This window comes from Plodia interpunctella, chromosome 25, assembly GCF_027563975.2.
Source record: "Plodia interpunctella isolate USDA-ARS_2022_Savannah chromosome 25, ilPloInte3.2, whole genome shotgun sequence".
NCBI classification, from domain to species: domain Eukaryota; kingdom Metazoa; phylum Arthropoda; class Insecta; order Lepidoptera; family Pyralidae; genus Plodia; species Plodia interpunctella.
Window position 1 is genome coordinate 1,970,364 of NC_071318.1, and position 27,237 is coordinate 1,997,600.

General features: G+C 35.1%; 3 protein-coding genes across 17 annotated transcripts in view; 1 reads left to right on the forward strand and 2 right to left on the reverse strand.

Moving 5' to 3' along the window:
* Positions 1 to 61: 61 nt before the first annotated feature.
* On the reverse strand, positions 62 to 7,409 carry LOC128680719 (uncharacterized protein). Of its 7 annotated transcripts, none has more exons than XM_053764062.1 (7): positions 7,277 to 7,409; positions 6,710 to 6,784; positions 5,673 to 6,464; positions 5,152 to 5,327; positions 2,562 to 2,663; positions 2,202 to 2,321; positions 62 to 1,732 (listed from the first exon to the last, which is right to left on the reverse strand). In XM_053764062.1, exons 2-7 carry the CDS (start codon positions 6,716 to 6,718, stop codon positions 1,501 to 1,503), a joined length of 1,431 nt encoding a protein of 476 aa, XP_053620037.1. In that variant the 5' UTR covers positions 6,719 to 6,784; positions 7,277 to 7,409; the 3' UTR covers positions 62 to 1,500. The 7 variants fall into 7 exon arrangements, with proteins under 7 accessions (XP_053620037.1, XP_053620038.1, XP_053620036.1 ...); XM_053764063.1 differs by having other exon boundaries at positions 6,710 to 6,780; positions 7,277 to 7,388; XM_053764061.1 differs by having other exon boundaries at positions 6,710 to 6,780; positions 7,175 to 7,386.
* Positions 7,410 to 8,133: 724 nt separating this feature from the next.
* Positions 8,134 to 27,237, reverse strand: part of LOC128680743 (protein Wnt-5b-like) — a 35,722-nt gene continuing 16,618 nt past the window's right edge. For all 9 annotated transcript variants that reach the window (XM_053764119.2, XM_053764120.2, XM_053764118.2 and 6 more), the window contains exons 3-8: positions 25,174 to 25,430; positions 23,067 to 23,247; positions 17,306 to 17,417; positions 15,497 to 15,599; positions 9,752 to 9,909; positions 8,134 to 9,439 (exon numbers count right to left, since the gene is read on the reverse strand). In XM_053764119.2, the coding sequence (XP_053620094.1) occupies positions 9,242 to 9,439; positions 9,752 to 9,909; positions 15,497 to 15,599; positions 17,306 to 17,417; positions 23,067 to 23,247; positions 25,174 to 25,430 (1,009 nt within the window). In that variant the 3' untranslated portion in view covers positions 8,134 to 9,241. The remainder of the gene's footprint in view (positions 9,440 to 9,751; positions 9,910 to 15,496; positions 15,600 to 17,305; positions 17,418 to 23,066; positions 23,248 to 25,173; positions 25,431 to 27,237) is intronic.
* On the forward strand, positions 11,829 to 14,788 carry LOC128680742 (uncharacterized). The gene is made up of 2 exons (XM_053764110.2): positions 11,829 to 12,214; positions 12,309 to 14,788. The coding sequence occupies exon 2, from the start codon at positions 12,309 to 12,311 to the stop codon at positions 13,596 to 13,598; it is 1,290 nt and encodes a 429-aa protein (XP_053620085.1). The 5' UTR covers positions 11,829 to 12,214; the 3' UTR covers positions 13,599 to 14,788.

The window sequence follows — 27,237 nt, forward strand, 5'->3', positions numbered from 1 at the left end:
CAAAATTTTGGTTTTCAATCACAATGAACTATAACGGTGGCGAGTAAAAAAATAAACATGGTTTCTAAACATAATTCCTTTTATTAAAAAAAAGAAATATAAACTTTAGAAATATTTTTTTTTACATTGCTTCTTTTACCCGCAAGTTAGAAATTATAACATTATTATTTTTTAATAATATCATTAATTTCTCCACAGATTAAGATAGTTTTTTTTTAATCTCAAAAGCCAAATAGGTCTCAAAATATTTTTTTTTACTTTCATATTACTATATGAGTAAAAGTCCTATTTCATTATTATATGTAATTACTATCACCACTTATATTGTTAAAATATTGTTTGGCTGAATTTTTATGAACTAATGTTATTCAAAATAAATAAATTAATTCATACAACTCCATATTCATAAAAATATGTAGCAAAAAAGCAATATAAAAAATTGCTATTAAGTGAGATTTTGCATCGACAAATAATCTGAGAAAAAAATTGCATTCTTGCTGATACAGAAATAAGTTATTTTTAATCTAATATATACAGTTTTTGTTCAGTCTTTTATGACAACCTTACAATAGTTCAGAAAAATTGCAGTTAGTGAAATAAAAGGTAGTGATTTCGACTGCGGAGTATTGTTTAACAATTTAGGGTTTGACATACATATCTAGCACACAAAATGTATATCTTAATTTTCATTGTTCGAATAGACATATAGTTCTCACTTTCACATAATTATTTATACACGAAATAATCGACATTCCATTAGACAAGGAAAACAATATCTGGAACATTTGTTTCTCATTGCTTTGCCCAGTTAAAAAATAACATTTTAATAGGTAGTGAAAATTATAAAAAAAATTGCATTGCTTTATGAAGCAGATTACTGCCTCTTATACAAAAATATATATAAGGATAATTTATAATCTTACTGCGTCTACAATGGCAACTAAAATATTTCTGCGAACTATTGCATCGTAAATATTAAAATTAAACTCATGTTTAATTAAAGCGTTTATGCCGCGTTTGCTTTGGTACTTCAAAATAGATAAACAATATTGATACCTATGTCTTCATGGAAATATTTACTTTAAAAATCAAAATCTTTGCATATTGCAAATTAATAGATTTGTAACTCAGAAATTACATACCTTCTTAATTTGTGATTTAATCATATATACATTAATTTAAAAGAGTTTATTTATATTTTTCATTAAAGAGACATGTAAAGATTGTATACCTACCAACTTTTAATCACCTAAACAAACACATTGTCACGTTGCAATCAGTCGCTGATACAGAGAGGGACGTACGTATTAGAAAAAGAAGCCTTTACTACTTACGTTTCTTTCATTCGTATACCTGCATCCCTTGTGTTGCCATGACAGATTGCAATGTGTGTAGACGCTTTAAAATTTCAACGCGGTACAAATACTCCAACAACAATTTTCACGAAAGAAAATTCACATTTCAAAATTTTAAATCTTTAAAAACAATTCTTTAATAATATTACAATAATATCGGTCCCGTAGGGGTCGGGTGCCTTAAAAAGGCTTCCAGAGTGGGTCCATTCCTGCCCAGAGGGTCCCTGGGAAACATGATCATGTCATTGACCCAAGTAAAGGGTAGTACTCTGTTTTCAATTACATACTGCCATCTTGGATTCTCGCACGCTAAGTCTCTATAGTTGTCTCCCGATATGATGACCCCATCGAATTCGGCCGCGCATTGTACGATGTATCTGAGAAAAAAAATCTTAAATTTTATAACACAAACAAAATTTGAGTTGTAGACAAAATCAGTGCCAAATCATATTTAAGTATTAATGTGTTATCAATAATTTTGGGTTCAGCTGATATTTCTTATAGAATCAACACGAATACACTATTTACAAATGCATTTAGATGCGCGCAGACTGGTTCCAAAACCGAATGTGCTGGTATCCGAATATTTGGTGTTCTTTTCGAGTGTGTATTGCTAATTCATGTATAGTACTTTTTCATAGACTACCACATGCTTCCGGTGAAGGAAAACATCGTGAGGAAACCTGTACGTACACTGGTTGATTATTAACTTTTGTGTGAAATGGAGAAGTCAATGGTAAATGGTCCATTCATAGTGCTAAGAAAGTTGTGTGTGTTTCATTTCACCTAATAACCACGACCCTTAACCATGAGGAAATACGACTATAAAGAATAATCCTTAATTACCTATCATCATAAGAGCATACGCGGCGTCCTTTGATATCTCTAGACGGAGTGTAGATGACCAATCCCTGGCGTTCTAAGTCGTCCAATAGTCGAGGTTCCGTGCTCATTCCAAACTTACACCTGCAATTGTTTGTCAAGTACGACGCGTATGAAAATAAATACAACCAGAATTCTGCGGGATAATGCGGCTTTGCATTTCACTTCTTACTGCCGAGTCGAAGTGAGACGCAGTGAACGAATCACATTCCAGTGTGGTTGACGTTGCGTCACAATGGCGGAATGTGATTGGTTCACTGCGTTCTGTTTAAAGTCGATTTCAGTTTCCATTTTTTAAAACCAGTTTTTTTGGACCATACTTGCCTAAACCTTGGCACAAATGCCTTGACAATATGCCCGCGCCTCACGAAGTAATCTATGCAGATTTTCAGAGCTTTCACTGAAAACTGTTTGCCTTTGGTGTATCTGAAACATGATGTTGATAATCAAATGAATTCTTAACAAAAAAGTCTGGCTGGAAATAGTTGACACGGAAAAGAAAAAAAGGCCGACTGTTGTTCCAAATTTGATTCGAAATTGATAGTGATGTTGGTATTAAAATACTACGCATTTTGGTTAAATCCAGGGTTAAAGCAAGTTTTTTAAATTATAAATTTACAAAATTAAATTATTTTTGTGTCAACTTTTTCCAGCTAGACACGATATGTAAATGATTAAGAAAATAGTGACGAATTTAAGATAGTGGAAAATAAACTATTCGTAACACAGATCACTTAAGATTCGTATTTGTTTTGTATAGCACTTATGTCAGCACTGAAATAAACTGATTTGTAAGCTGATTTATCTCTTAGTATGTTTTAAGATTTCGCTGTCAATTAAAATAAATTGACAAGATGTAATTAAAATAAATAGACAAGGTGGCGCTAGTGAGCGGGTTAGCTCAGTCGACTTCTTTTGGCTGAGATGATGATAAAGTAATTTTCATCTTGTTTTTAGTTTTTTTTTGTGCTGTGTAAATACGCGGAGAGTTTGCATGGCTGTATCTCTGTTAACAAAACATAAAAGACCGATCAAGTTGAAATATTTTGCATGTCTTACCAGGTAGGTATATTTTCTCTCTTATTCATAGAAAATATTTTTCACTTCACACAAAACATAACATGACAAAACATACTTTAAGAATTATTAAATTTCTAAGACCATCCGTCCTTTTCGGCCATAATGAAACAAGACATTTGTACAGTTCCAATATGATACACCTTATTGCATATAATAAAAACATAGTAACAAATTTCAAAATCAAATTGTATGCGCAAAAGGCGACCCTATCGCTGTGTGCAATATCTACAAGGCAACATTTTTACAGTTAGGCTAGAGTTAACAGTTAACAGTTAGTTAATAATCAAAAGGTTTATGTTGTTAGAAATACATCTGTTTTAAGGTTCCATTGAGCACAGAGTCGTGGACACCCAAAAATAAAACGAACGTTTGTAAACATGTACCATTCTTGTAAAAATGCACCATTCCCTTTGAAAAGATTTTTTATATGGACAGAGTATAAAAATAACACAAGGGCCACGTAATTAAAGTACAGCAATAGGGTACTTTTCACTCCAGAGTTCTGGAGGCCGCACCTCAGGTTGTATGTAGTATTCAATACATTACGATAAGTATGGCAAAAATCCGTTCCGAAATCCTCTCTCATCTGAGCGCTTTTCAGGTTCCATCCTCAGCCGTTGAGCGTCGTTGGAGCCCAGGCCCAGGGCCCAGTTCGCTTACCTACTTTTTTGTCCCCACTTCACACGATATTGTCCGTTCTGAATGTGGTATAAAGAAGTACTGACAGACGAAAAAGTTATATAACTTAGATTATTTGTTTTCAAAAACCTCTGTATAACGCATACATTCCTGGTACTTATGATTACAATATCACAATTTCACTGCTGAACATAAAACCTCTTTGACCAAAAGTATGTCTGTCTACAACTTATTCGGCCCTTTATAAGGCCTTAGGTTCTTAAGTTTCAAAGTACTTAACACCTACGACCCTATAGGCAACCTGGATAGGTCGTCCAATATAGCGATACATAGAAGGAAGGATCTATTTTATCCCTTTTAAATATGTCCAAATTGAATGGATCGAAACATAGGTCACTAAACTGTTAAATTAATTTCGCCTTTAGCTGTCACTTTACTGCGATAATTTAAATTTTTAAGGTTCCGTACTGTTTCCTTAGGAAGCGGTATAATTATCAAGTTAAAAATTTGATGTAAATTTTTAACTTGATAATTATACCGCTTCCTAAGGAATACTATCGTCTTTAGCTGTGAAAAAATAACTCATATTTTGCGATTTCGCAAGCGAATGAAAATATATAGGGTACTTCCCGTAGACCTAGGATCAACAAGAGATACAGGGAAAAACTATAAATGTTCATTTTAACAAATATAGAGCCTACCTTCGTGACGTATGCATCTTAAGTTTACATATTCAATAGTAATTTTAAACATGTCTTCAAAACTCATGTTGTCCCTGTTAGATATATGTAGTAGGACAGAGATCACGCGATATTTGAGAGCTTGCTTAAAATTGTTTTTTGAATATCTTGACCTAAGATTGGCACAATATTGGACAGTTAGCAAGTTGTAAACAGACCTTTTTCTAAAAATATTTAGAAACTATAGGCCCTTCCCGGCTTTGCTCGAGTAAAACTAAAGGCTAAAATGTTTTGACTTTGAAATGTGTTTCACCTTATTGGTTACAACAGCATTCCAACATCCTTATTGGTTACAACTACTTCAGACATAGAATCACAGCCAAATCTTCAAAATTTTAAGGTTAATTCTTCAAGCGGATCTTAGGCATTGGGGCGTCACAGCCGAGAGTGTATCCTACAAAATCTTGAGCTGTATAAAATCCAGTCCACATTGAGCATAACAGCAGTTTACTTACTCCATAGCGACATTGCTACCATCTATAATGATCATTCGGAGTCCGGACTTGCTTTTGATGTCGCGTGCCGGGTTATAGATGTTGCTCCCTATGCTATTTCTAGATGGCGCTTCTCCCAGTATTACCTCGCGAATGTATGTGTCTTCTTGGGTTTCGGTGCCGCGGGTCACTCTATTCTGTAATGTGTTAAAATAATCCTATTAATATCATGAATGCGAAAGTTTGTTAGGATGTGTGTTTGTTATTCTTTCACGCAAAATATACTGGACGGATTGTTATGAAATTTGGTACATGGGTAGAATATAACATGGAATAACACATAGGGTACTTTTAATCCCTAAATTGCCGCGGGAGTGAAGCCCCGGGGGCGCACTCTATCTATTTAAAAAACCCTCTATGAAGCTCTATAGATCTAAGCAAACATAGGGACAGACAGAAGACAGTTGGAAGCGACTTTGAATGATAACATTTATGAGGTTAATGCAAATGAAATGGTATATTATTATTTTAAATATACTAACTACAATGCTATGTGAGCTCTCCATGGTTGCAGGTAACTGACACCCATTGAATATATTCTTTGTAATCAGTTCTAATAACCGCCCTTTCTCGGAAGAATTAAGTTTAGCTATACCACTGGCGATTTTCTTCATATTTTTACTTGTGCTTTTCTTCTTCTTCATATTGATAACAGTTACATCGGAATCACCACTAGATATACTTGTATTACTGACAGATACTATACTGCAGTCTTGCGTATCATGTTTACTGACTAAATCAATGACAGTATTTTGTTTGCTGGTGTTTCCTCTCAATTCACTGTCTGTGGTCAAATCTATGGTTAGATACGAATCACCATTTATTTCCTTAGTTTCATTAGCAGCAAGTCTTGATGAAGAAGCCTTTGCAATAGGAGTTGAGCAGTCTATAGGATTCATACATTTTGAGGGACTGTTTGTATTTTGGTCGGACTTTAGGATGATAATATCATCCTCATCGTTTATGACAATGGTGCTATTGTTCCTAGACCGTTTAGATTCGCTTACAACACATTCATCTACTTTCCTCTTCACACCATTGTTTGCACTCTGGTCTATTACAATTACGGTATTATCTTTAGTGGTATCTAATGTGTTGTTCAAACTTTGTACAGATACAAGCGATGAGTTGCTTTCACTATGTAGCTGATCTAAAAGTTTTTTAATGTTCTTATTCGTTTTTCTCTTCTTCGCCTTGTGGTCATTATGGATTTTCTTTGGGTTCATTGGAAAGGAGTGACTTGAGGAATTCCTACTACTCTTGTTTTTCTTTTTCTGCAAGTTAATAATTATTTCTAGAAATATATGTGGTACTATACTTAGGTCCACTATGCAACTCCTATTAATTTAAAATACACTTGAGACACAGAAAATGCAGTAATTTTAAATTGTCTGTAATAGTGTCAAACAGCATTATAACATCAATATTGATCAATTGTTATGATGTGTAAACTGATTTTTACCAATAAAGATGATTATAATGATAAAAGCAACAAAATTTATTTGTAAAATTGACTTACCTTTGCCATGGCTGATAACACAGTTACATTCAACACTAGTTTCAAGATAATATTGAAATAACTATACTACACTATCTACAACAAAATAAGTACTAATAAAGAAATACAGAATATGTTACTAATTTCTTATACAACAAATCAACAGTGAAGTGATTGATAACATGGTTGAATTAACAGCAATAATTTCAATAGAAATCGATCTAGAAATAGGCGTGAAGCTGCATCTCATCAAGGATGTCAGTGTTATTTATTACATATAACCTAACAGGAAGACTTGATTGTATAAAAATGTTTATTGATATATTTAAACAAAAAAATGCATCATGGTGTGACATTCGGTATAAGAACATATTAGATAAAAATATATTGTGTATTGTTGATTTATTGCAAGAAAATCGAAAGTATGCATGACTATAGAAGGCTCAAATACAAGTATACACCACAATATTTTTGAACAGAACTAACGGATAGTTGACTGCTGGATGGTTTTCCCATTGCTATGTATATAAACAATGGAAATAGGCACTAAATATTCACAATTAAAAACAGAATATTTATCAAACACACGTGTATAAATCACAAAAATATTCCTTGAAAATTGAAAATCTTGAAATTAGAAGGCAAACAAGACAAGAAAGACAACTGATATACTTTGCGACTGACATGACATGTCAGACAATACAAAATACAAGCGAGCACTGTTCTGACGTGACATGTATAGTGTTGCCATTCCATAACTCACTCAATTCAATTATTGTGAGCTAGAATCGAAATAACTCGATTGACTTGATAAAAAAACTAACGTTCGGGTTTTGGCAAGTTTCTCCGAGTCAGAAAGGCAACAAATGACGTAATCGAAGACGCAGCTCTTGCCTACATTTTGGCTCCAGACTATATATTTAGAAAGGTCCCCGCGCTCGGGCATTATCTTTGCTCCAGACTCATTGATTTAGAAAGGAACCCGCGCCAAGGGGGTACGCGGGTCACAACTGCAGTCCACCAGAAAGCAATACACTAGTGATGCCAGAACGTCAACCTGGCCGGCCCTTCTAAATCTATGGTCAACATCAGCTTGATTCTGAAAATTTTTCACATGACTCAATCTGTTGCTGTGCCCGTATGCAAAATGTCCGCGTACATTTTCGTTTTCATGGCAAGCGAAAGTAATAGCAATATTTAAGTTCGTCATAGGTCGTAGCCAAGGTCGTGGCTTGTGGCACACTTTTATTTATATAGCTACTTAAGTAGGTGAAAAAGGAACAGAATAGCTATAGGTACCTATAAGTACTTAGGTAAATGGCATTAAAATGTTCTTAGCAGTGTGAGCTCCAATATTACCTGTAGCAGAGATTATACAATACAATACTTCTAGAACCTAGTACCTTCCAAGATCGGGATGGAGTAGTAAAAGTGAAATAAAATAAATTGTATTCTATGTCTTTATTTTTAAACTTTTCTCGAATTTATGTTGGCAACTACTTTACAACAACAGGGTATTTGAATAATCCTTTTATTTCATAAAAAAGCTAAAGCATAGGGTAACTTAAGCTAAAACAGTGGATCTCAAAGTCTAAACTATGACTCATCGAATAAAAGATTCCAAACTTGGTACTAGTCTTAGGGAAAAGGAGGCATAAAATTCGCAATTCTCAGATACCGAGAGAGACTATTTATAATGAAAATAAACGGAAATATACCCGTTACATACCAATGTGAATAAAGTAGGTAGGTACCTATCAAACCAAATTTTTTGTATCCCTCTCATTATTCGCTTACAACCCACCAGTGTGTGGCGATCCGTAGTTTGGAAAACTCTGAGTATTAGTGTTGGTATGTTGTCTTGTTCGTTAATGCCAGATTAAAATATAGTTAGGTGAGGTAGTATGTTTTAACTTTTTTATGATTATGAGATGATAAATCTAGGTACACAAGAGTAATGGCACCTTCCATTATTTTACTAAGAAGATAGGAAAAATGCGCGATGCGATAAATAGTATAAATAGGATATAATGCTTTAGTACTTTATTTTGAAACAAATATAGAACTAACAAATATGTGGGTAAGTTGTTATAAATAGTTGGTAAAAGTTTTACGTAACTACTTGATAATTAAAAGGTTATTTCGTTTATAGCCTCATGGATTTTTAAAGTATCTATTTACAAAATGGTTGATAAAAGGGGCTATTAATTAATAACTCCAGCTAAGCAATCAACCTAGACCTCACTTCAAGTTCGGACTATATATTATGCGCATGCACAGTCAAATATTAAAAGTCATATTTAAGTATACTACAAAATACTCGATGTTGATATCGGTGTCTCTAATACATTTAGATCAAATACAAATTTAGAAAGGACAAATCAAATTTTATTTTATATTCTCCTACTTCTAACGCCCTGGTATTTTGTTCCGTTAAAAAGTGAGATCACTGTTTTTAATCTAATTTTTAAGGGCTTAGAAATCCCAGTACCAACTTACATTATAAGAGCGAGTCATTACTAAGATATAATAAAAGTATTTTTTTTTCTCCCATCACTTGCACGTATAAACTTCTATCGTCTTTACACAAGTATTGCATTCGACGCGGCAACACCAATGAAACTTGCAGCCACATCGCTCTCGCGTGATGATCCTCTTGGTGTTATACCCTCGGCCGCAGCAGAGCAGAGAGCAACCGTCTATGCCTGCTGATGTCCTGTTACACTCACGGCCTGACGTGCCAAGAGAACCCTGGGAAAGTGTTTTTGAAATTAAATACAATTCTGAAATTCTTTCTTTGCTATCTTTACGTGTTGCTGGCTTTCGGGGCTGTGATGCTGCGAAGCCGAATGAAAAAAATGAGCTTTAAGTTTTTTTTGCTGTGATTTTCCATTACCTCACGTCAACCTTTCTTGGGAATGTTATTGTTGCTGACAAGGCTGTGACAGTCGCCTTGTTCGACACGTCTACAGCATCGGGTGCTATACATATACGTAATAATGGCCCCGCAGGCCCCTCCTAGCAAATATATCTAGATACGCCCACAATCAACGATGATCTTACCATAGTGTCGTTCCTAACGCAATAATTAGGTGACTCCTCAAGATACACGAGGTCTTGGGCGGTTGGCAGGCTATACATTGGGTTGCCAAGACGAAGCTTGCCTCTACGAGACACCTTCACTTCAGTAGCTCCATCGTACTTATTTCGGAGGTAATCGCCTAGAAACAAACATTCAGTGTACAAAAAAACATTTGCGAAGTATTGAGAACATCCTTTTTTTTGTAAAGTCGGCCAACAATAGTAGCTAACAGCTAATAAAAGTGGAAAAAAAGTTGGGAGGTTTTTTTAGTCACTTATCTGGTAACATTGGATTTTCATTTATGAACCAATCATCATCTAATCAATAGATTAGATGTATACAATGTTTGCAATTGGAATACCAATTGCAAAAATTGTATAATTGTACTTCATGATAAACATAGAAAAAGCGGAAACATGAACATGGCTTTATTTAAAAATAAATCGATAATTTCGTAAATCGATATTATGTAGTTGCATGTGTTGTTCTGATTTATATTTACAGGCTGCAATCCAACTTTACTCCTCTTTTATGCCGACTTCACATTATCGCTGAACTCAGATGCCGCATGCCGATACGAATGTATGAACGTTGCGTAGTTTGTGAGTACTTTTATTTATCGTAATGAAAAACCAGCAATGCATATTCGGCGAACTGGTCCGCTATATTGTGTTGCTGGCATAGTGTAAATCGGACTGATGCCAACGCTAATGCGAGCGTAGTTAGCTACTTATGTACGTACTTATGAGTGTTTTTATTTAACGCAATAAAAAATCAGCAATGTAGGTATAAGGAATCCGCCAAAGATTGGTGAAGTGAACTGTTCGTGGATAGTGTGGAGCCAGCATTCATGTTTGGGTTACTCGATTGATTTTATTTTCTAAGCCTCCCGTAGGCTCTGACTTATGCGTCCTCCCACGAGATGGCGTCTAATGCACACCTTATAGGTATGCCGTTATTACCTTTATATGAATTAAGTATTAGAATCTATATTAATAAATAGCTAACTTTTGCTCGCGGCATTGCACGTCAAGATTTTTTTTCCAGGATACCTATTTGAACTAAATTTTATTCAAATTTAGTTTGGCTATTTTTATTGTGATTTTGAACCATATTGATTGATTGCAGCGACCATTTAGCCAAAAACCCGTCTCTGAATAGTCTGAATGTGACTTTTTAGTGATGTCCAACTGCCAATGAAGTGGACAAAAGTTCCGCCATTAGATGCAAGGAAAGACCAAATCTACCGGTCACACAAAAACCAATGTCCCAGCTCTCAATTAGTTTGATTGACTATCTAATGAGGCAGCATTGTCTACTGAACTAAAGTTAATGATTGACCATTAACCCCATGCGGTATTATGGGGCCCTGGTACTAGAGAAATTAATTCGTGGATAGTTAATTGTTTAATTAATTAGAAAGATTTAAGAATTATTAAAATATACATTTTCGGAAAGCGTATTAGTTTTGCTGGTTTAACGTTTTTCATGTGAATTGTAACCAAAATATCTAAATAAGCTGGACCACCCAAAAATACCTAAATGCTGAATAGGCACTAAATAACAAAGCGGACCGGAATTAAAACTATAATAAAATTCAAATTAAGAACCCATTCGTTTTTTATTAACAGCGATGCCAAGAGGCGAGATCGTAAAGTGAATGTTCATTAATTCAAAATTAAAGTCAAGGTGGTGAAATTTGGAATATATATATATGACAATGAAATACGCTTTAGTTTTACTACCATGCAGCTATAAAATCAAAATTGATTTCCACTCTAAATTATAGATTAGAAGTGAAAATCTAAGCAGCACAACCACCTATTTATTTATTAACACACAAAACAGATTACAATAAATAATTGATAAATTACAAGTATTTGTCGGTATTGTTCTAAATTATAACCCAATGGATGTGTGCCTTAAATCTTTTAAACATAAAATATTTATACTAGAGAGCGCTGACGAAGGTAATTAATATTAGCTTCGTATGTGTGTATGTAAAGTTAGTAAACAAAACAAAAGGTTAGTAGGTAAGTAAGAGAGAGAAAAAAGATTTAACACTTTACAGGACAGTACGGTTATAGCAGTGGTCTAAAAACTCTGTAGTTTGACAGTACTGGCATCGCAGTCGCTACAAAAGATATTATAAAGAGCGCTACGGTGATCACCGTGCTGGATTTATACTATCATTGTAACGAACATGATTTACTGTCTATCTACAAGTTATTCAAAGGTTTGTACTGTCAAATCTAAGAGCTATAATATATACATTACCTACATCGTATAGAAACACAAAAAGTAGTTGATATAGTAACACTACGGGTATAACCGTATAGTCCGCCTAGAGAATTCATAGAAACACCAAGTCAGTGTCGCGCTGCCTGGCACCGGTGTTGGTTGTGTCCACGTGGGTTCGCGCGCAAAAATTTGTGGCAGAAAACGTAAGTATTAAATTACTATTATTAATATAGTCTTTACTTTTATAGAAAAATATACTTTTTATAACGTTCCGCTCACGTTCACTTTTTGCCACAGATGAATAAAGACGAGGAGCGCATCAAAAAGTTATTGGAGGATGTGTCGACTCCAGAAAGTTCTGACGATGGCAGTTTTTCTGATACATCAGAAAAAACGGAAACAGATCCTTTTGAGGATAACGACGGGGAATATGGCACGGATGCAGACTATGTACCAAATAGTGATTCGGATGACTCAGAAGCCTTGGATGTAGATGAGGCTAAATCAGAGAAAGATCCTAAAGATTCTAAGGTTCAGCCCAGATATGTAAGGGCCAGTGATAATAATCGCACAGATACAGTACCATCTACTTCTAGATACAGAGCTACCTTATTTGTTCCACCCTCTCCTTCGATTTCTGACCAAAACAGTCCAATACTACCTTTACGCCCTACCGCGAGCACACACATATCCATAGAAAGTGCATCTGGAAGTCCTGTAATACCTCTTGGTAGTCCCATTACATTTCATAAACCTCAAGATATCGTCGAACCGTCAGGTACAATGAGTGTGACAACGGAAAATAGTTTTTCTATGGGATGTCTAAGCCTATTAGAATCAGCATTTCCATCAACTTCAGCACAAAGTTCCAGAGCTGCGTCCCCTGTAATTCCTCTTCACGAAATATCGGGCCTTGCAAGTCCGGAAGATCCTGTAGATCAAAATTTGGAAGAACAGGAATCTGAAGGAAATCCTGATCTTCAGTTATCTCTAAATGTAGAAGCAGAGACACCCGAAGAAGAATGGACTTGTACTACTGAACTAATTCCAGAGTTTGGATTTGATAATAACACTCAAGGATTGAGAATAGATATTAATGAAAATGCTACCCCATTAGATATATTTAGACGGGTATTTTCTCAAGAATTACTCGAATATTTAGTAGCCAGGACAAATGCATATGGCGATTTTTTGTCTAATTCTAATAAACCCCATACCAGAAATAGCCGAAACCAAGCTTTTAGAGTTGTAACAGTAAATGAGATGGAGATGTTCTTGGCTTTGTGTGTGTTGCAAGGTCAAGTAAAAGGACCTAGTAGGAGATCATTGTTCTCATTCTCCGATCCCTTATATTTTCACCCATTTTTTACATACATAATGTCAGGACGTCGGTTCGAACAAATATTACGATGTCTTAGTTTGTCTGAAGCTAATGCTAAAGGAGAAAAGAAAGTTTCTGATTTCATGAAGGCCATATGTGAGAATTTTCGGCAAATCTACAGTCCCGGTGTGAATCTATCAATTGATGAATCGCTAATTTTGTTTAATTTTGTTTCGTGGCCGATTACATTTTCGACAATATATTAAGTCAAAAAAAGCTCGTTACGGAATTATTTTTTTTGTATTTACTACTTCTGATGGATATGTTTTAAATATATTAATGTACAAAGGTAAAAATGAAGAAATAGAATCAGACCCGGCAATCAAGAAGACAGAAAAAATTGTAATGGAATTGGTACAGCCATATCTCCTTGACTAGAGACAAGATATCGATGCAAAGGCTGTGAAAAAAAACCACCTCTTTGTCCATCCTGCTTCGAGGAATGGCACAATCGCAAAACTGATTAAGTTTAAGTTATTATCTTAAAAATACTTAACTAGTAGACTGATAGAAGAGAAATAACTATTTATTATAAACTAGAATTAGCCTAAAGTTAAAATGACGGACTGTGATTTAGGTTAACATTTTTTATACTAAAGCAATACATAGGAATAGTGATATTAGATTGATTTTTGATGCTATAAAGACTTTACTCATGTGTTGTGTACAATAATTGAAGACTGATTGATAAGTTAATTATTTTCGTGAACTTTTTGATTAGAGGGATATAGATGTTTTAGAAGAATTAGAAATTATAAAACTTTCATAGTATTGTCGACCAAAGTGCCTAGCTATGAAACGCGATGTTGAAGAATAATACTTATTTTATGTTTTTGAATTAGAATATTTGATGTTTTTGTTTGAATTTGTATTTTTTGAGTGCGTAAGCATTCGTTTTCTATCAATAAAATTGATTTATTTTTGTTCAATGGAGTTTTTTTAATATCTTTACGGTACGGTAGAACCCGTACTGACTATCACGACGTCTTGAGTTTGCTATTCTTCATAACAGTACGGCGTTGCCCGATGTACGGTGAGCGCCGCACTGACTATCTTGGCGGTTTCACTCTGTTATTCTTCATGACAGTACGGGGTAGCCCGATGTACGGTAAATCCCGTACTGACTGCCTAAACAACTTAATTATATTAGTCGTTATGACAGTACGGCGTTGCCCGATGTACGGTAAAGCCCGTACTGACTGTCTTGACGGATTAACTTTGCTATTTATAAAAACAGTCCGGTTGTATCCGTACAGCGGTTATACCCGTAGCTACTGACGTACATTAGTATTTTAGTATTTATTTTAACAAGTACTGCTATAGACGTAGTGATTTTTTGTATGGAAAACCGGAGTGTCATCCTATGTAATTTGAGATCAGTTTTCTGTCCTGTAAAGTGTTAAGTAGCTGAAATGTTAGTAGTTTTTGATAGTTTAATGAACTTAGTATCTAGGTACTGTTAGTATTAATTAATTAATGTTCAAATAGTATTTAACTATTTGTCGCCGGAACTGTGACAAAGTCGATAAGAAAGTATCAATCTGTCTGTTGGAAACAACAGTTTCGTTGTATTAGCAACACATTCTGACAACGGGGTTATAACATGACGTGTTATTCGAGAAAACTTGCAAGGACAAAATTATTATAATTGCGATTACGTAATCTAAAACGGGTAAATATTAAAATTTAAGGAGGATTAGGAGAGTCTATATGGCTATGTACGATTTTGTGCAGAAGTACATTATTTTTTATCACCTAGAACATCTGAATGAATGACCTTTTTCATTGTTGCTAGCCGTTTTAAAGAACCTTAAAGTTAGCCTTTTGGCGAGGATGATATCCAGATTACGCGCCACGAAAAACAGTCCTGCGGCAATATGTGGAACTAGCAATAACGCACCGGCCACATTGCTGTTATCAGTGACAGTAGCGCCGCGTCTGTAAGACTTATTACGTGACACGGATTCTAGCATAGCCATGAAATTAGTAGGATACGTTGTACGAAGTCCTTACTAAATCCATGAACATAGCATACCCCTGACCATGAAGTAAGTACTTCGACGGAGTACCTACTAATTCCATTCCCCTGACATGTTTTACTTACCTATCTCCCGCAGTGTTGCCAGCTGTTGCCAACACGTGATCAGACTGCAGGAGCCGGAAACACCATGGCATTTGCATGTCACTCTTGACTTCTTTATCACCGCCTGGGGAAAATAAACTAATTAACATTTATTTCATAGTGTTTATATACGAATTAGACGAATAACTTATTAGTTCCGGAGAGGTCGCTACTATTAAATTAAATAATATAATTAATTAATATAATATTATAAAAATTTAAAATAAGAATTTGACTAGAAAATGACTTTGGATATAAGAAAGTATTGCCTATTTTTTTTTTTTTACTTTTAATGTTGGTGCAATTATTGCCAACGATAGATTCTAATGTAGATACATTGTTGAGGTATAGGAAACGGTTTATGTTTAATAAAACTTCATAGACGTTTTTTTTTGTTTGCGTTTTTATTTTTAATCTGAATATATTTACAAGAGAACAGACATTTACAAAATTTTCGACCTTATGGTACTTTCACCGGCGGAACGTCACAAAAAAGTACATGAGTCATCAATACATAATATATTTACTGTACCCGAAAACCCTCCTTTTTTGGGTAGTCGCGTAAAATCGGTAGCAATATAGGAATATATAATAATAACATCGAAGATGCCATAGTGAGTCTCTGAAGTTATGAGCGATAAGTACGTAATTTTTATGAGAAATAGTTGGGAACCGTGTCTATGGCCATAAAACATGCGTTTTTGCCACATATATTGGAAAATTGTTATTGCATACAACGGAAAATGCAAGAGTTAGAAGTCCTAACAAATATTGATAATTTTTCATAATAATTTTGAAATTACTATGCAAAAATATTCTTTTATCATTCCAACTTAGGATTTGCGCCTTATCTAAAAAACAAACGTAAAAGGGAATTGAAATTCATCGTAAGGGTTTTTGGTATATTTTTCATGAAGTTTATCATTTTCTATTGTGTTAAATTTACGGATGATTGACAAGAAAATGACTTTTGAAAAATTAACACTGAAATGAATTTATAATTAAAAATACGGGCACTCAATCACGACACGTGTAATTATCGACGGAGACGATGACTATAGTTTTGATATATTAACGAGATTATTCAAAATTCGAATCATCGAAATCGTCAAATAAGTCTATAAAATCTAGAAAAAAATTCAAGAAATTTACTTAGATCAGTTAATTTATAAAATTACACACTTGAGACATGTAGAAACACAAATAATTAACCGTGGTGTAGTTGGGTTTTGGTAAAACGCTATGACGAGGCGCATGTTTAGTGGCCATACTTTTACGTAAGTCAAATCCCATTTAATGTTTCAAAACACGAGTTTTAGTAGCATAAAATAGTTTAAAATTGAAGTAAAGCTTATCTAAAGCGGATTAGATATGTAAGTCGACAAGTTGCTTGTTCTTATATGGCATTTTGTTTTAATAGTCATTGACTGGTTAATCCCTAGCTAAGCTATAAGCTAAGCCCCTTTCTCTTTCAAATAAAGAACAGTAGATTGAAATTGTTCAGCCGTTTGGCTGCTATTATACATAGCCACGGACAGATACAGTTACATAAATTAAATTGATACCCCACATATATACATTTATTATAAAACGAAGTTCTCTACCTCGTCTGTCTGTCTGGTCTCAAAAACTACTGGATTTTCATGCGGTTTTTACCAATGGATAGGAATCACTTTCCTGAGGAAGGTTGAGGTATATAATTAATTATGTTTCTCACGAGCGAAGTTCCCGCTAGTTAAAAATAAAAGATCTCAATTTGATTTGATGTTTTTTTTTATTTCCATTGCTCACCCGCCTGCCAGCCTCGTTGTTATGCCTGTTCATCAGTTGCCGGCCCTGCTCCCGGCTGCCTCGCTTCACCTTCCGCTCTCGCTCTCTGATGTCCACGAACCCTTCTGTGAACCTGGCGGAAACGGTTTAATTTGCAAATCAATTTTAACAATATTTTCGTCTTACTACGAAAATATTTCTTTTTTATATCACCAAGCAGGCAAACAGGCGTGAGCACACCTGGTGGTGAGTGGTCACCGTAGCTTATGGACGCTTGCAATATCAGAGGTATCACACGCGCGTTGGCCACTTTATGGCCTAGTTATATTTGCTATCTATATAGTCATATTTGTTGGATGTTGCTAAGTTACATGGCTAGTATACGATATGATCAGCCAATCGGGAATCTAGTTTTTATATTTAATTGATACTATTGTATAAAATAACCCTTTCTAACCGCCGCCAGTGCGGTCTATTATTCTAAAATTATTGTACAGTGCCTTGTAAATTCAGGACACTGCTTTTAAACGATGACTTAAGTTCCGTGCAATAAGCCGTTGAAGAGTTCCCTCGTTGGGTGCATCATCAGTTACGCCTATCATAATAATTATCATAATCATAATTCATTGTCATGGAACCTGAAGCGACGTGGAAAATTTCAACTAAATAAACTAAGTAACTAAATAAAAGCTCGTAAAATAGTTTACATTTACTTAATTAAACCCGATATCAGACAAGTAAAATAATTTAATTAATTATTATTTTGTGATAGCGAGAGATGTGAAAAAATCTACAATAGTTGAAGACATTTTTGTTGTTTTTCAATAAAGGTAAATTTGAGCATACAATTTATAATTATGGCTCAAACGAAAATTTCCCTACTTATTTATGCCGCCCCTGGTACTGAAAGCTTTTCATTCAGTGTAAAAGAGACATTGCTTGGAAAAGGACAGCTAGTTATCTATAAATCTGTATCCACCCCTCTACGACTAAGCTACGCCCACCGCTACGGAGGGTCTACGAATCGATCGTAGCATCGACTGCCTGTTTGTGAATACGAATCATATGCCTTGGTGTGAAGGATCTTTATTGTATAATGTTATGTTAGAGGGTGAGTTTGTGGACAGAATATACCTCTTGTTTGTTACTCCTGGTAGTTCGTATTTTGGATTTAAAGTAATCGTATATGTTCTATTATAAAATGGTGTAAAATGTAAATTGTACCTATTATTTTGTTACGAATCTAATCTTCGTTAATTTCCTAAAGTAACAATTTTAAGCAACAACCTTCCCTGCTACATTTGTTGCAGCGGACCTGGATATAGTTTTATAGAAAAGCGGATTAGGAAGCCTCTGCTGTTTATGGGTTCCTAGTAGGTGATAACGGATTTAAGCAGTCTTAACCCGCTAAACCCGGGTTATCCGGGTTTTATTTGAGTGTGCGAATATACATTTTCGGTTTTCAGCCGGAAATAGTCTAAAGAAAATAAAAATTAGAAACGAATTTTCCGAATTTCTGTTTGAGTAAGTATAGAGTATATTGTTATGGACCTTATTAATTAAAATTGTATTCGAATGAGTTAAAAAATCAACCATGGAAATATCTATAGTTCGGGGAGTCTTATTCGCGGGAAATTCTAAGCATATTTGACATTCCACACAATCTTTAACTACTCATGTCCTCCTAGTGAAAAGAATACTCGAATGCGGGAAAATCTCCTTTATGGAACAAGTTCCATTTCTTCCCGAGAATTCCTACCGAACCGGTTCCATACTCGCATTCCAAAGATTCCAAAACTACTGTTAATCATGCTATCCCAGTAAAGTGAATTCAAACAGACAAATCGGAAAGCTTTTTTTAAAGTATATCCGTAAAAAACTTAAAAAGCTCCCTCGGAAAACATTCCCTGCTAGTGTGCGTATTTAAGCCCCACCTACCTGTGTTCACGATACACACCATGATTACACACGTTTTAGCTTTTTTTGTAAAGGGTGGGGAAATTTTTAACGTGTTCGAATGTTATAGACTCCTAGTATCTAAGGCATGGATTTTTACAAAGCCTTCGTCTTGAACGACGAAAGGAAAATTGAAGTCGCTCGGAAAACGTCTTTCCTGTGACAATCTCATTGGCATCTGAAGACAACTTGATTTTTTCCTTGGCGGTTCTTATGGCAAGAATCAAGGCGTGTCTTCTTAACATTTATGCTTACTTAGTAAAATTGTCTTTAAAGTGTGATATTTCGGTATAGAAAAAAGCATTTTTCGAGTCTTGTGGAATGTTTGCAGGCTCTTTAGAATCCTGTTGTCCCAGTGAAACCGACTCAAAATATGCAGAAAATTCCATGTTTTTGTGAAAATGTGTCAAAACGGTAATAATTTTTCATTTGTTTGAAAGCTTTTCCAATTTAGAAAAGTTTTCATTGCTCTCATAAAAATCTACCGAGCTTTTATATTACCCTGGTGCTTTTCATTGAATCGGTATAAAATACAGTAGAGGATCTCAATTTTTATTATTTTTGCTCCTTTTTCCCGTTTTCCCACTGAAAAGAAATAAAGATCTATCTGATGGACATTTTATTACTACTTTTTTGAATTAAATTAGTTTTTCCATTTATTTTCTAGATAATGATTTATTTTAGTGACAAAATATGTTCAAATGAAAAAATTAATAGATATATTGAGAATAAAATAAATAACCCATTGAGCACTGCTACTATTATTAGCATTAATCTCTATTTTTTATTATTAAAATAAATAAGAATCAAAATACCTATGAGATAGTTAAAAAAAAACGCCAAAATTAAAATCTCCATCTAAAAATTTACAGGGGACATTCGAGAAATTTTGCCTAAAAAAAGGTTGATTTTCACATGCAAATAAATAAAGTCAACCCTTGCTTTCAGGCTGCGGTATAACCCTTTCAGTACGTGAAAACACTCTAGGGTAGCATGCCTGCATAGGAGGTTGTATACGGAGCTACGCACGAAGGCGTTGCTACGTTACCAACGAAGTGGGGTTTGTAGCAATACGGAGTACCTACCTACTTATTCCATGGTAGCAACGTATTTGCCAAGGTAATTAATAGTTTATTTAATGTATTAGAGAATTTTTCATAGACAGCAGTAATATTTTGAGTACCATCTATCTATATCTATTAATATGAATAATAAAATGGAGTTAATGTCCAATAGTAAAGTTTTGTAATGTAACGAGAGATTAAAAAATATTGTTTATATGGCAATGAGGAGCGGAAAAAAACTATAATTTAATTATAAGATTATGTAGGTACATAATCGTAGTTTTCTTAAGTAAATTTTGGTATGACACAACTAGAAATCTAAATAAATTAGTAATTAACTAAAAAATGCATTAATAAAAAAAGCTCGTAGCGCTCGTAGCAACATGCCGAGCAGTCTCGCGTACACCCGTAGCACTAGCCTCCTCCGTAGCACCGTAGTTGAATGTTCTATGAATATTTTACGTACCCGTGAAAGTTCTCTTCCTGATTTATGTTTGCCTGGTAGTGGACCTGTCTTTAGCCATGCTTTGACACCCGTGAGGCTCGTTTGACTGACAGCTGAATTACCCAGAAATTTTATTTTATATCCATTTGGTTAATATTTTCGACTTTAAAACTGCTTTTGTTAAGAATTTTGAAATTTTAAATGTAGGTATTTTGAAGAAACATTACATAATTATTTAACAGCAAAAATGGGGCAATAATTAATATTTTATTTTATTTTTTTTTATAAGAATTATGTTCCTATTCTCAAGCCAAATTGAACAATAAATGAAACACCCTTTAATTTTAATGCAACTTCGGAGAGAGCAGGTAAATTTTTCACCTGTCTTACTTCTCACCTGAATACTAGGGTACGAGAAAATAACAGGAGGTAAAATATCGCGCACCTTTCCCCACGTGGATTCAGGTGTGGCGCACACATTGAAGAATATCTTTACAGTGGAAAAGTTACGCGTACCAACAAAATCATTGTTAGAAAGAGAGGCAGCTTTCTCGTTCTGACAGGGGGAAGCGTAACATAGGAATAACATCCTTCCTGTCGCACAGAATGAAAATCGTTTTCAGCAAGGTAGGGATAGGTAAGATTTGTTTGTGGGCGAGTGTGTTGACAGGTAAGATACCTTCAGATGCATGTTGCGATCCTAGTACATGGGTACGTAGTGAAGCAGGTGAGCTCTACCCTGAAGTTTCACAATTTCAAATGGTTGTGGTTGTCATTTTTAATGAAGAATGGGAAAATTTTGATGGGATGTTTCAATCATGGATTTAGTACGTACGTACTCGGCCTACCATGGTTACTAGTTTCAATCAATACTATTATTGTGCCTGTAAGAAATTATTGACATACTAATATTGTTTGAAATGGATTACAGCTATTATTGATGTATCTAGGTAAGTACTGAAATTGCATGTGTTTGTTTAATTTTTTCATGAAATGGAAAAACAAAGCACCACATCATATTCCGTTTCTTTCTAAAATCGAATTCCGACAATTTTTCCGCGGGGAAAATTTCGATAAAGTGGGGGAAAAGTACTAGGGTCTCATATTCTACGTAGATATTGTGGAAAACCTCACTCCCGACCCGCGCCCGCAAGGCGTATATTTAAATAAAATAATAATCTAGGGATAGGATAACATAACACTACGGTGGTGGGGTGTTATAGACTTCGTTTCTAGTAGTTTTCTTACTACAACTATTCAGGAAAATTGCTGATGTTGTAGTAGAATATAGTAGGAGGCATAAGGCGCACAGAATCTTCTAAGAATTTAGAATCTGACGTTGCAAAGAATCGTAATAGTACACATATTTTATTGCAATTTAAACATAGCAAATTATTTTTTGAGCTGAGCGAGGCCTTGCCTATCTATCATTAATCTGCAAAAACTGTAAACTTTTTACATAACATAATATTTTGTAACATAAAATAATTAGAAAAATAAACAATAGGATTGCAATATTTTTTTTAAATAGAAAATACACCAGGGAATTCATTACTGTGATAATGACAAAAATAATATCAAAGATAATGACAAAAAATATCACACATTTTTGGACTCGTTCAAACGCTTTATACTAAATAAAAAAAAATATTGTTCGACAGCTATAAGTAGTATTGTTTGTGATGGTCGAGTTTATTTTTTACAATTCTCTGACCCTTTCTCTTGTCAACTACCTAATTGGAATCATTTTTGAGCCATTCATAAATTCCTTCCCATGGCGACAGGACGTCGTTGGGGCGTTGAAGAATGGATCGCTGAAAAAGGTATAAGGCCCCGTAATATACTAGGGGCACAGAAATCTTTAGTAGGTGGTTCGTTACCTTGACATCCTGTCGGGGCAGACACGTTGCCCCGCACTTTCTTAAAACACAAGTATAACGAAGCTTGTGGCAAACAGTCAATTTGCCGATCTACGAAGACGTGGCGTAAAGAAGGGAAACATAATATTTATACATATTAAGTAGTCTTTTTTATATATGTACTTTGTGTACTTTGAGTACAAATAGTAAATCGGACCTATTAGCATATACCTAACGGTTTTGATAGCCATACTCCCGATTGTTTCCAAAGCCAGCTCTTGGCCATTTTCATAGTTTTGACCTTCTAGTTTCTGCTGCAGCTAGCTTGTCAGCCTGCCATTTTGGCACCACATTGTTTGAAAGAAAGAAAGAAAACAATTTGTTTGATTGATCACATCATAACGCCTAGTCAAGGAAGCGACACACTGACTAGGAAAACATAAACAGGAAGAACATACTTGTAGCCATACTCCAGGTTGTCTCCACAACCAGCCCAGAGCCACTCTTCCCGTAGCGTCCTAGGTCTCCTGGCTCGGCTGCAGCCACAGCTTGACAGCCTGCCATCTCGGCATGCTCTGGATACGGAGAGGGATACTGCAGCTGACGTCATCGCGTGGGTAAATGCTGTCTCTCTTGACGCTGCAATGAAATCTCAAATAACTAAATAACTTTTTTTATGGCGTGTACTTCCGCTCTAGAATAGGACTCGGAGCGATCCCGGAAAAAATAACTGTTCCCCTAGGAATTCACGTGGTTAGAGCCGCGGACAAGAGCTAGTCTCTCTTTCTCTTATCTCCATATGCTCCTGGTTGCAATCGGACCTACGAGTATGACGTCTGGAAGGGCGACGTCAGCGCGTAAAAAATAACTTTATAATAAGATTCGGCAGTGATTTTACAACTGACCGCTTGCCTATCGTCAACCTTCCTTAGGAATGCTATTGTCGGCTGTTAGCTGCCTAGACTATGTATCCCTTAGTCTCCTTGCACGACATCCACGAGGATAAGGAGTGATCCTATTCTAGGCATGTGTAAAAGTATGACATCAACTTCCACGATTACGATACGATTTCCATATTCCAAATTATTTCTAGGTATATCAAAGGTATATACGCCTAGTAATCAACGAGTCAAACAGTTCATTATAAGTATTTTATTTTGAAATGTTATTTCCGTGACTCACAAAATAATTTAACACAAAATAACATGCGAGATAAAATGGCTTCAACAATTGTTTTCCATTGCGAAGCTACGATAAATCAGCGCGCGTGGCAGCCTTAGAGATTTACTGTGGAACTGTTACATACTAGTTCCACAAGTGACAGCTGGATACCAGCTTTCAACTCTACTGCTCCGCTGGCGATTAAAATAAAATGTATTGTTATTTTTGTCAAAAAAATACTGTAAATAGGATATCTGTATTTACAGAAAATACCAAACGAAAAATTTTAATAGGATAATTGAACGCAACGATCTATTGAAACGTTTTATTGGGTATAATTAACTTTAAACATTAATATTTTGAAGTTTTGGCTAAATTTGGCTTAATTTTTTTACGTACAAGTCGTCACAGCCCCGAATGCAACGCAGATGCAATGCAGAAAGAGAGATATAGAGTAATAACAATCCAAAATACCCTCACATGTTTGCGGTTTCAAAAGTATTTCATAAGTTTATCCTACGTCGTATTCTCGAAGTAAATGATAAAACAATCTGATAAGCCTCTTACTACAATCTGAAAGGCTTTGGAACAAAATAATTGCCTCTTTCCTATCAGTCATACAGCTTTACGATCCTTTTATGCGTTCCTAGTCCAGTGTTTCCCAAAAGCACAGATTATTATTACTTGTACCGGCGAATCTCATACAAAGTGGGAGATTGGGCCGGGCAAGATGGCAGCGCTCTGTCTCGTTTCTTCTCTTGTATTTCTAATACACACATCTCTTTCTTGTATGAACGAAATAGGAAATATGTCGGGGTTTCTTGAGCTTTCTCTGTTAGTAGCCTCTTAATATTAATTGATATGCTTCCCATTTAGACTAAATAGGATATAAAGAAGGAGAGGTAGGTAATATTTGGATAAAAAAATATTCAATATTTAATAATATTATAAACAGGTATTTGGCCCTCTTGATGGAAAGTGGGTACCTACTGCAGCCTATGAATGCCTGCAACACCAGGTGTCATGTCACACGCAATTTTTTTTAAACCTTATTCGTCAGAATAAGGTTTAAAAATCTTGCGTGTTTCAGATCGCTTATTACGAATTTCAGAGGAGCATTTGTCACAGTGTTCCTAAGATTTCACCAAATGAGTCTCGGATTTTCGATCAGTTTGGGGGCCACTGTCTGTCGTATATTTTCTTGATTGGTATCTCATGTTGTCAGACAATATGTCTGATGTATTTCAAGGGCACAGCATTTCTTATTTTCTATGTTTCTTTCATGTGTTATTTATTCATGTAATTACTATACAGTACCTTATTATATTTAATACCTTTTTTACCACTCTGTTTTGCATATGGGAACCTAGTATCCGTAGGACGTAAATTGCCCCAAAAACTTACCAATTAAAGTGAGAGGTCCAAAAACAGTCTCATCCCCCTTCACGGTACAATTCCACCGTCTTCCTCTAAACTGATGCTGGCATTCTTCTATCCCTTTCTTAACCCCCATGCTGACTGAAGGCATATGGTCCTTATGACGTCGACAGACCCTGCGTTGTCCTGGAGTCAGGCCACGGATCCGAGCGCAGAGTCGGGAGGTTTCGGAGAAGAGGTCCGATTGGTTGGACCATTTCTCGAATTCTAGGAGACCCATGTTGCTGTAACAATTGAGCAATGTTAATTAATTTTTATATTATTTCGAAAATCATATAATGCTAAAATCTAAGAATATATAGGTAGTTCCGGAAATACACAATACGATTTCTAAGGCATAAAGTAATATAATAAAGAAAATTAGCAGAATAGTTACTGGCACATTTGAAATCACATTATGAAAACTACAGACAATTGAATAACGTCGCGTTAATTTTTAAAAATAAAATTTCATCTTTTCCATGAATTCCACCTGTGAATTCGACCTATGAATTCCACAATTGTGGGTATAGTTTTTTAAAGCTAAAGCTTAAATATGTAACTGAAAACTCTAATTTCTATATTTTTTTTACCTGTAAATTGGTATTTATAAAATTTATCGTTCCTCTCTAATTTACAATACAAATTCGGCCCCATACATTATTCCACTATAATTTATAACAAAACGCCCAGATTTCTTCGTATCTCTTCTAATAGTCGGTAATTAACTGTTAGATAAGGTGACAGGTTAACAACTGTGGTAAAACTTTTTTGGCCATATCGATTTAATACGTTTTTAAGAAAGCCTTAACTTGGTCCAATGGTTTTTAATAGTACGATTTCTACGAGAGTTGCCTATGAGTCAACCCTCTCTGGGAAGGCTATAGCTACCCATCAGCTGAAAAAGGCGGCATTAATTCCCTTGGTCGCCTCGCCACGTAAAGATATGGAGTGATCCTATTCTAAGGCGTCACCACACGGTGTAGTGTTATGTTTAGAAGTATTTGTACTCGCATTTTCGAAAACAATAACGATTTTATTGAAATTTGAAAATTAATGTTTATGGGAATTAAAAAATCGGTCTAGCTAGGTCCCATTGTCAGATTTTTCCATATGAAAATAGTCTGGATTTTGCAACATATCGTAGCACTTAGTATTTATTGATAGTCGCTATTTTTTTCTATAAAAAGTAGCTGATAGAGAGGTGTTACTCTTGATTCCAGATGGTCTAGTCTGTCTAGATAGACTATATCTGTGACAAATTTGTTTAAAATCAATAAAGCAAATTTTAAGTTTATTAATTACAAACAAAAATACAAATGTTTCTTCATTGTAATATAGTTATAATTTACTCGTTTAGATGTTTATGCAATTCTAAATCAATATGTTGGATACCATATACAATGGATGACAGTTTTTATACAAGTTTATCATTTAGGTAAATGTAAATAAAATGGAGACAAACGTTATCTATGTAGAACGCAGGACAAGTTAAGGCTTATGTAAATATTCTTTTATTATGCTGTCACTACTTTGATGACAGTGACACTAAGCAGTGACATCATTTGTTTTTGTAATATTATGAATCATGTTACTCAATTACAAATTCATTACAATCTGAGTGTTTATTTTGCCAACTGCACACAAAAAAAAAATGTTTTTCAACCTCTCATGTCTCTCTCGAGTTCCCGGTTGCGTTCGGAGTTGTGAAACCGCTAAGCGCGAGGTCAGTGTAAAAAAATACCTTAACATTTTGAAGGTCCGGTCCGTGATTTACGACCGACTGCATGCCTGACGTCAACCTTCCTTGGGAGTGCTATTGTTGCCTATCAGCTGCCTAGGCTGTCCCTTAATCGGCTCGTATCCACGAGATGATATAGAGTAAATTATAATGCCCTGGCTCTGGGTATTCGATGGTGGAACTCCTGACGATGAATGGGAAGCCATATTTGTCCTATTCTAGGGCGAAACCACACGCACCAAAACTGCGAAAGAAACACAGCACCGTATCTTTTCCACGTACAAGTCCATGATGTAGAGAATAACAGAAGT